Here is a 9,792-nt window from a genome sequence, read left to right as displayed (position 1 = left end):
GTAAAATGTTCATAAAAATATTAAATTCAAGATTCTGCTTTAAAGACCTTGAATTATTAATTAAAAAGAAATATGAATTCAAGTTTCAACTTTTCAACATTCAGGCTATATCGAAAGTTGATATGATCTCCAGAAACAAAAGTAAGATAAAAATTTGGCCCCTAAATAACCGTTATATTTCAATTTATGTGAAATCGTGAGAGTACCAGGTGTAGTGTAAACATAGTCTGCAGTCAGATCAACATTCCCACGCTAGCTGCAATGAATGAATGAAAGCTGATTGATATATGATATGGGTGCAGTATGGGAGTTGGGGAGTGTGAGAACCTAGAGAGTTTTAGTTTTGTATCTTGTATTCAATGTAGCTGGATGTAGTTTTGTAGCTGAATAAATATATATATACATTGAACCCGTGTTAGGTTATTGACTAACACAACATGGTGGCAGCGGTGCTTATAATTTTCTAAGTTAAAAAGGACTACCCCAGTAACAACATGGCATCATTTCAATTTGCTCACCCGGAGAAAAGTTTGACTTTACAAAGCCAGAGAGATGGGGAAAATGGTTCCAAAGATTAGAGAGATTCTGAGTCGCCTGAGGACTTTGTGAAGCAGATGAGGACGTACAAGTCAGCACACTGATCTATTCCATGGGACCGAAGGCTGACGACATCCTATCATCCTTAAAAATTACCAATGGTAAAAAGTGGCAGCCAGTTAAAGAAGCACTGTCAAAGTACTTTATTCCCAAAAGGAACTCTATATTTGAGCGAGCTAAATTCAACCAAAGAAAGCAGAAGGAGGATGAAACTGCCGACAGTTTTATCACGGCCCTTCATGTTCTCGCCGAATATTGTGACTATGGCGCCCTACATGATGATCTCATTCGAGACAGGATAGTAGATGGACTGAGGGACAGGAAATCAGAAAAGAAACAACTTGATTCCAAACTTAGTCTTGAGTCGGCAATATTAATGGCCAGACAGAACGAAACAATCAAGAAGCAACAGCCAGTTGTGAGAGGATCAACAACCCCAGAAGTAGCTATTAACAACATGGACGCAGTGAGATTCCATAGGAAAAAAGTAAATCCAAGACAGCCAGTCCGGACAACTAATAAAACCAATTCCACAGGCTGTGGCAGATGCGGAAACACGACAGTACATCCTCGAGACAAGTGTCCTGCCCGAGATGCTAAATGCCATAAATGCGGAACCAAAGGACATTTTGCTAAAGTTAAATTTGTCGCAAAGCAAATATAGCAGAAGTTGACAGGAGCTCTGGTGAGAGAGGTGGATGGTTCCTTGGGTCTGTCGACATCAAACAAGGAGACCCTTGGATAACAAACTTAAACATTCGAGGACAAACTGTGAAGTTCAAAATAAACACAGGTGCAGATGTAACAGTAATACCCGAGTTCATATACAAACAGACAAAAGGGATTAAACTTTCACATGTCAGTCGCTCATTGCATGGACCAGGAAACTCAAAATTAAATGTGTAGGGAAAGTATCTTTGTGAGATAGAATCTAAAAGTGTGTTCAGTGTGCAAGAAATATATGTTGTGAGAGGATTGAACCAGACATTACTAGGTAGACCGGCGATCATAGCACTGCACATCATTGAAAAGATAAATATTACGTCTTTCAACGCCAAAAGTATTCAAGCACGGAAATTTGAAAAATATTTCCGTGAGAAGTTCCCAATGGTTTTCAATGGGCTGGGGAAAGTAAATGGGAATACAAAATAAATTTAAAAGAAAACTCTAAGCCATATGCATTGTCAACACCTCGTAAAGTGTCATTTGCACAAAGAGACAAGGTCAAAGAGGAGTTAGACAGAATGCAAGATTTAGGAGTTATCTCCAAGGTCGACGAGCCTACTGAATTGTGCGCTCCAATGGTCATAGCCCCAAAATCCAATGGTCAAGTAAGAATATGTGTAGACCTGAAAAAGTTAAACAATCTGTCGAAAGAGAAAATCATCCCCTCCCCTCAGATGAAGAGTCTTTGTCCAAATTATCAGGATCGAAAATATTTTCAAAACTGGATGCAAATTCAGGGTTTTGGCAAATAAACCTATCACCTGAATTACGGCTGCTCACAACCTTTATTACTCAGTACGGGAGATTCTATTTTAATGGACTTCCGTTCGGAATAAATTCAGCCAGTGAGTTCTTTCAGAAACGAAAGTCTGAAATCCTTTGTGGGGTTGAAGGTGTACTATGTCACATGGATGACATTCTTATATTTGCTGCAAGTCAAGGCCAGCATGATGCAATTCTCGAAAACGTCTTAAGCATTCTCAAGGACAATGGTCTCACTTTAAACAACAAGAAATGTGAATTCTCAAAGCCATCAGTGGCATTTTTAGGTTATATCATTAACGAAAAGGGCATCAGAGTAGAGTCACAAAAGGTCAAAGCTATATTAGATATGAAAAAGCCAGAAAACGTGTCTGACATATGTAGATTCTTAGGTATGGTGAATCAGCTCAACAGATTTTCACCAAAGCTGGCGGAAAGGTCAAAGCCTCTCAGAGAGCTGCTTAAGCTAAAACAAATGCATGGATGTGGGGTCCAGCTCAAGAAAAGTCATTTGAGAGTCTGAAGACAGAAATTTCCCAGTCTCCATGTCTGACGCACTATGACACAAAAGAAGACATAATGGTTTCAGCAGACGCATCGTCGTATGGTCTAGGTGCTGTCCTACGGCAAAAACACGGGCAAACATGGAAACATGTGTCCTATGCATCAAGGTCAATGTTACTAAAAAAGCACATGATATAGGAAATTGACAAATATCGTCCTTTGATTAAAAAAAAAATAATAAAAAAAGATTTAAAGCTGTAAATATTTTATTTTAAAAATATTTTATATTAACTATTTCACTTAAAAATTCTCAATCATTTTTGGGAACAGTGTATTATGTTAGGATAAACGTAAATATGTATAAATAAGCTGATGCTAATCAACTAATTTAATTTTAGTAATTCCACTGTTATATATTCCTTTTCAAAAGGCTTACTATCTGATCTAATGAAGCTTTACATTTGCTGTCAATTCTAAACGTGCTCTAGTAAATTTAGTTTATTAACAAATTTCAAAATCTGATGCGTAAAATGACAATAAGTAAATACATAAATAATACAATTAAAACAAAATTGATTATGATTTTTTTTTTGTTTGTTTGTAAATTACCGTCCCTTTCTGTGGATAACAAACTACATCCCTAACAAAAAAAATTTAATTTACTTTAATAATTGTGATTGCATGAAAATTTTTCCTATATACTGTGGAATCATTAGATTTCATGTTGGCTCCATTTTCGTTGATTTCGTGGGTACCACTCGTCAACGAATTTACATCCTCCACAAATTAATGGATTGGGATAACAAAATTATATTTCCTTTTGTAGGCATCAGAAAATACTGTGACCGTGTGAAATGAACAGATTTTGAGTGACAATTATTTTCTTTGAAATAGTGCTTATAATAATATAATTATAGACCTCGACCGCAAGACATTTGACGCCACTTATAACTGAGTTAAAGTGTTAATTACTATTTAATTATATCAATTATGCCTTTATACTCAGAGTTAGTCTTCAATGTAATTGTTTCTTTCATCATTGTTATGAATTGGTTGTTTTATACAAGATCGTCAGTTGGAAACTGGACCTTGCACTGTCCACGCCGACTCAAGGTCGTGTAGAAAACGCCAAGTTTTTGGATCGTTAATAAATTAATAAACGAAGTACCGACTTGTGTATTTCTACCGGTCATGATACTCGAAATTACGTCCCAACGAACCAGCAAACAGACTAAAGCTTTTACTTTACAAATCTCCTCAGTTTAATTATTGACAAAAATTACAAATCATGAAAAATGATCAACATTTCAAAAGGGGAAAACACAATTTAAATATCTGTTACAGCTTTTCAATATATCACTTCGTACACATCCATTCAAAAAGTTTTTTTTAACAATTGTGTACTTTCACGAGCATAAGATAATCAATCTATGATAATTGATCCTAGCTTATACTCATACACATAATTCATATTGTAAATCTATTCTTTTAGACTTACATGAGTTTATGTATATTCAGAAATAAAACTGATGAAAGATTCCTTGCTTTTATGAGTCCATAGCAAATGTGTGTTTCAATGGTCATGATATACAATTTCATACAATTTTAAAAATCTCATCCTCTGATGTGGTTATAATTAATGTTATGTATCAGAAAGATTGCATTGAACATATTTTTTTTTTTAGTTTTTTAAAACAAAATGTATAGTTATGAGTTTTGTACAATATTAGAGTATTATTTGTCAATTTACATATTTTTTCACTGTCAAACTTACCATAATAGAAAAAGTAAAGGAAGTTTGCAATTGTGGTTAAACTAAATTGTGTGTAAGAAGCTTTAAAACTTAACTGCATACATCTTAATGCTAGTGCCCCATACATTTGTCCCCATACAACAAATATTTCTATCCTTGTTAAATATGAAAAACACCGGACTTGGCATATCTTCAATCATACGTAGTAGAAACCCATCGCTGGTTAACACATGAACATTGTTACTATTTGTCCCTGCCACGTATATAATATCATCACAGTCAATATGAAGACCGTAAGGATGCTTCAGCTTCTCGTGACTATATGTCCAGACAGTGTCACCTTCGTTTGTTATGGCAGACACCGAGTGTTTCCCCTTAAAAATACTGAAAACAATATGCCCGTTTCTTGTGACAGCAACATAGTGAACACCGCTAGCTGTGGGATATGTTCTTAATATATTTCCCTCTGTATCCATTTTAATAATTGCTGTGTGACATGCTGTATATAAGAAGTGATTCCAAAATGAAATCCCATAACAAGCCTTACCAACATTGACTGTACGCAGTATTTGAAAATCCTCAGCTGAGAGAATCTTTATCTTTTTACTCGAAATGCATGATGCAAAATAAAAATCTCCATTTCGCTTTATATCAAAGGTACTATGTACAAGCATAATCTCATTTTGAAAATTCCACTTGTCTTTTTTTGTAGAGTATCTCTTTACTGTATCTGTGTTCCAGTCAGGGAATATCACTTCAGTGTCAGAAAGGAAGATCACACTACGAATGCTGCTACCAGGAAATTGCATCTCTTGATACAACTCAAGTAGAAGGTTTTTAACGTCAAACATATCTGATAAACGCTCTCTTTTTTCAATAATTTCAGCGTTTCCAATTTTTGAGAGATTGGCAACTGCTTTAAAATCAAGTTCTAAAGTGGATTGCAATTTGAACTCAATTTTCTCTACTTGTTTATTCTTGATATATTCCAGTGTTTTCTTGGTTTTGAGGAATCCCATCAGAAAACTGACATCTTGTAAACTTGTAGCTGTCTCTAAATCTTTTCGACATAGTTCCACGGAGTGAATTATATCACCAACTGTCTGTATATTCGTTGTCAATTTTTCTTTGCACTGTTTTATGTGTGTGGAAATTTTGTCTAAAAACTCATTTTCCAGTTTTTCAAGATTCTGAATAATTTTTTCTTTCACATTTTGCACCTCGCCAGTTATAGCATCTGCCTCATCTTCTATTTCTGTGATATTTTTTTCTTCTATGCATTTTGTCTCAGAAAGTTTTTGTCCAAATTCCTTGATGTCATTTAATAAGTCCCCTACTAATCCACTGCTTTTGACTTTTTCTGCTTTTTGTTGAATGGTTTCCACGCTTTCACATTTCCTGTGTTCGGTGCTGCAGCACATTGCACAACAAGCTTCCTCATGATCATTGCAAAATAGCTCTATCGGTCGATCTTTGTGTTTTTCGCAACAGATGTTTGAAAATATATTTGACAATTCAGGTACACATTTTATCTCATCAAGACGGCAGATCTTGTGATCCCGAGATACACGACTTCTTCTGTGACACTTGGTACAGATATCACAAAGTGCTTCACAGCAAGACAAACAATAGGTATCCGCCACCTCCGTCTCATTTTCTCGTTTACAGGCTTCACATATTTTAGGAGAAATATCCCCTAGTTGTCTATTGGTTCGAAAATGCTGACACCAATCTTTAAAATTTGAGGAGAAACTAGGACTAGGTACAAATTCTCGACATACAGGACAGTGAAATCCTAATGGGTCCTCCTTTGGTTGACAGGTTGATATAATATAGGAAGACAAACAATCGTGACAAAATACATGCGAACATGACAAGACACGTGGTGTTTTAAACTGTTCAAAACAAATTGGACATTTGGAAACGTCTACTTTGCTCATACCTTCCTGTTCTGTTGTTGAACACGCCATCTATTTTACCATTGTGATTTTTAGCATTTGGATTTCTCGAATTTAAAACGAAAGTTAAGAATAAAATTATATGGAATACCGATCCCGTAACTTATCTATAGCAATCAAAAATTCTTAGAACTCTTACACTCTCATACCGCCGCAATAAAGCCACATAGAGAGCCTTTTATCCTTTTACAGTCTTGTAAAAAGCCTTTGTTAGAACATTTATGAAACCAAGACACTGTAAAGACGGATATTATTTTGGTTCAATTTTTAATAAAGATTCGTGATTGGCACAATTAGACTTAATCCCATCTTTTGTTGATAAAAGAATATTCAAATTGTTCCATTTTTAACTTATTGTTCATGAAAATATTAAATTTAAGATTCTTCTTTAGAGACCGATGATACTCAAATTTACCTCAAATAACACGAAAAATTCTTATTTATTAGATTTCGTCATTATTTTGGATTTTTATTATTTGCATAATTGTGTAACAGGGTTTTCTTATGGTGTTAAAGAAGAACTCCTGCGTCTAAGGTTCGATCATTTTATTTTGTCATGTTGAATAAATAAATACATCAATAAAGCCCTGAAAATATCAATAACAAATTATAAGTATTTAGAAAACAAACAACCATATTACATTTATAATGATATTCATGAATTTAGGCATGAATTACTTTATAATAATCGATCATAAAAGTATTACACATTATACTAAGCATTGAAATAAATACATGGAAAAGTAAGAGTTATTTCCCTTACATCGACGTCTTGAAAACGAGAATATAAATCGAACTATTCCAAATAGAACTATTACAAATAAAATGAATAGTTCACAAATCTATTTGCAATAATATATACACAATAAATAGAAAATAACTGTAGGTATACCTGATTGTGGATCAAGGCTCAAACAATGGCCACCCGATAAAAATAACGGGTCTTGATATATAGACTCCTATTAAACAATAATTATATTCTATATACACTTCTGCATAATTGATATTTTATTTACATACTCAAAGAATTTATACTTTAAGCTTCATTTAATAATGATAAAGTTGAACTCAGTATATCTTCACAAAATTACATTAAAAATCAAAGACGATGAATTATCGGAAAGTATAGAATAAGGATTAGTATAGATAAAAGAAATAGAAGTCAACTTACAGTCACTGTCCTGAGGTCTCGTCTCAAAATTAATATTGTATATAATGATGACCAAAAATACTCATCTCATTTTCCAAATGGTCTATAGATGTCTGACCGATACACAAAGAGATCGGCGGGAAAAACGTCCCTAACCAATCGCAAGCTTGGTTATTAAAACTGACCAATAACATTATATACCCTCAAGATAAGTAAGAACTTCTAGAACATAAGTAAAGATTAAAACCAAATGAAGTTGTAATATTTTATTAATTTTATTAACGGTGAGCGCAAAACTCCGTGAAAACGAAATGCTGCGCGATGCTAAAAATAAAATATATACACGTGAATATTAAGTCACTGAACTATATAATATAATATTCACTTAATAAAATAAATTAAAATATCACTCTATCACAATTGCAGGTTTTAGAAAACCTTGAATAATTAATGAAAAAAAAAATGAATGCAGGTTTCAACTTTTCAACATTCAGGTTATATCGAAAGTTGATATGATCTTCAGAAACAAAAGTAATGTAAATCCCCCCCCCCAATAACCGTTACTTTTGAATTTATGTGAAGTTGTGAGAGTACCAGGTACTACATATAAGTAACATTTCAATAAGTGTAATATAAGGTGTTTCTATAAAGGATTGAGATTTTTATTTGTAATACTTTAATCCAAAGTATTGGATTAAATACATATAATACGAGGTAATGTATTTTACTGAATGACTTTCTACCCTTCTCTTATATGACATATTCAATTTTCATGGACAATCTCCCGTTTATTTTATATTACTTCCTATTGTGTGAAAACATCTATAAAATATATATTTGTGTTAAAGAATTGTAAAATCTAGTGATATTCTGAAACGCTATTTCGCTATCTAATCTACCTTGTAGTGTGTGGAACAAAATATTAAAAAAAAAGAATTCGGTTAAGGAAAAGATACAGTAAGTCAAGTAAACTCACATTTTTAGATCAAAGAAGGCTTGGATATATGCAAAGTAAGAACAACACAAAATGTAGAAAAATGGGATTACTTTACTTACCCTACCGGCTCTTTCCCTCTGTTGAAATTTTTACCATTTGTATGATTTTCAATCGCCAGGATTTGAAATTACACAAAATTAAAAAAAAAATATCTCTCGCTCTCTCTCTCTCTCCTCTCTCTCTCTCTGATGTGAATTTCATGTTATGTATTAGGAAGATTGCATTGAATATATTATAACATATTATAAACTGGAGATATTTAAAAGCCTTAAAACTTAAGTGCACACATCTTAATGCTGGTGCCCCATATAATATTATTTGTTCCCATAGAATAAATATTTCTATACTTGTTTAATATGAAAAACACAGGACACGGCACATCTTAACACAGGACACGGCATATCTTCATTCAGCAAACCTCGGCTGATTCCGTCACCTTCATCAAACCTCGGCTGTACGAGGAAACTTGATATGCGTCTACGCTTAACATTTGTGATAAGGCTGCCTGTTTACCGCTTAGGGAAAAAGTAACGCTTTGAAAACGATAATAAAAATGCATCTGACATACAATAAAAATTTTCAAAAGCATTTAGGTAACACTAAGAATAACACTTACCAAGAAACATGTACTTAGTATCTTTACATAGTCACATGTTTGTTAACAGATCGAATTCAGCACACTGTGCACGTGTAATTATATAGGGCACAGCCATATTGCATTTAAAGTAGCTCCGGTTCAATGGAGGTTTGCATGATACAGCCGAGGTTAGATGAGGTACGAATCGGCCGAGGTGTGCCGAGAAGGCATATCTTCAATCATACATAGGAGAATCCTATTATTTGTTAACGCATGAACATTGTTACTATGTGTCCCGTCGCCCGCGTGGCGCAGTGGTTAGAGCGTTCGCTCTAGAGTCACGGCGTAAGGAGTTGATCCTTACGTCGCCGGTTCGAATCCCACTGTGGGACGCGGAGACCGGTCCTTCGGATGAGACCGTTTAAACCGAGGTTCCGTGTCGCAGTAGGTGTTGGCACGAAAAAGATCCCTCACTGCTCAATGTCCGTAAGTGCCGAGTATAGGACAAAATTTGCAGCTCTCCACCGGCAAATGGTGGCGTCTCCATATGAGTGAAAAAATTCTCGAGAGGGACGTTAAACAACAAACAAACAAACTAACTAACTATGTGTCCCTGCCACATATATGATAACATCACACTCAACGTAAAGACCATATTGATACTTTCGTTTCTCATGACTATACGTCCAGACAGTGTCACCTTCGTCTGTTATGGCAGCCACTGAGTGTTTCCCCTTAACTATACTGAAAACAATCTCCCTGTTTCTT

General features: G+C 34.5%; 2 protein-coding genes across 2 annotated transcripts; one reads left to right on the top strand and one right to left on the bottom strand.

The window, feature by feature from the left end:
- Positions 1-649: 649 nt before the first annotated feature.
- LOC133195058 (uncharacterized) lies at positions 650-1,261 on the top strand. Its single transcript, XM_061330940.1, has one exon. It carries the CDS (start codon positions 650-652, stop codon positions 1,259-1,261), a length of 612 nt encoding a protein of 203 aa, XP_061186924.1.
- Positions 1,262-4,425: 3,164 nt separating this feature from the next.
- Positions 4,426-6,312, bottom strand: LOC133194596 (E3 ubiquitin-protein ligase TRIM8-like). The gene has a single exon (XM_061330527.1). The coding sequence runs from the start codon at positions 6,310-6,312 to the stop codon at positions 4,426-4,428; it is 1,887 nt and encodes a 628-aa protein (XP_061186511.1).
- Positions 6,313-9,792: the final 3,480 nt, after the last annotated feature.

The sequence above is a fragment of the Saccostrea echinata genome, unplaced genomic scaffold, assembly GCF_033153115.1.
Source record: "Saccostrea echinata isolate AGI-Se365-2 ecotype Australia unplaced genomic scaffold, CSIRO_AGI_Sech_v1 ptg000029l, whole genome shotgun sequence".
Classification (NCBI taxonomy): Eukaryota; Metazoa; Mollusca; class Bivalvia; order Ostreida; family Ostreidae; genus Saccostrea; species Saccostrea echinata.
The sequence above is the reverse complement of the archived record's forward strand: the minus strand, read 5'-3'. Positions and strand labels throughout refer to the sequence as shown.

Coding starts and splice junctions, on each gene's coding strand:
- LOC133195058 (XM_061330940.1), top strand. CDS start 650: ATGGGACCGAAGGCTGACGACATCCTATCATCCTTAAAAATTACCAAT.
- LOC133194596 (XM_061330527.1), bottom strand. CDS start 6,312: ATGGCGTGTTCAACAACAGAACAGGAAGGTATGAGCAAAGTAGACGTT.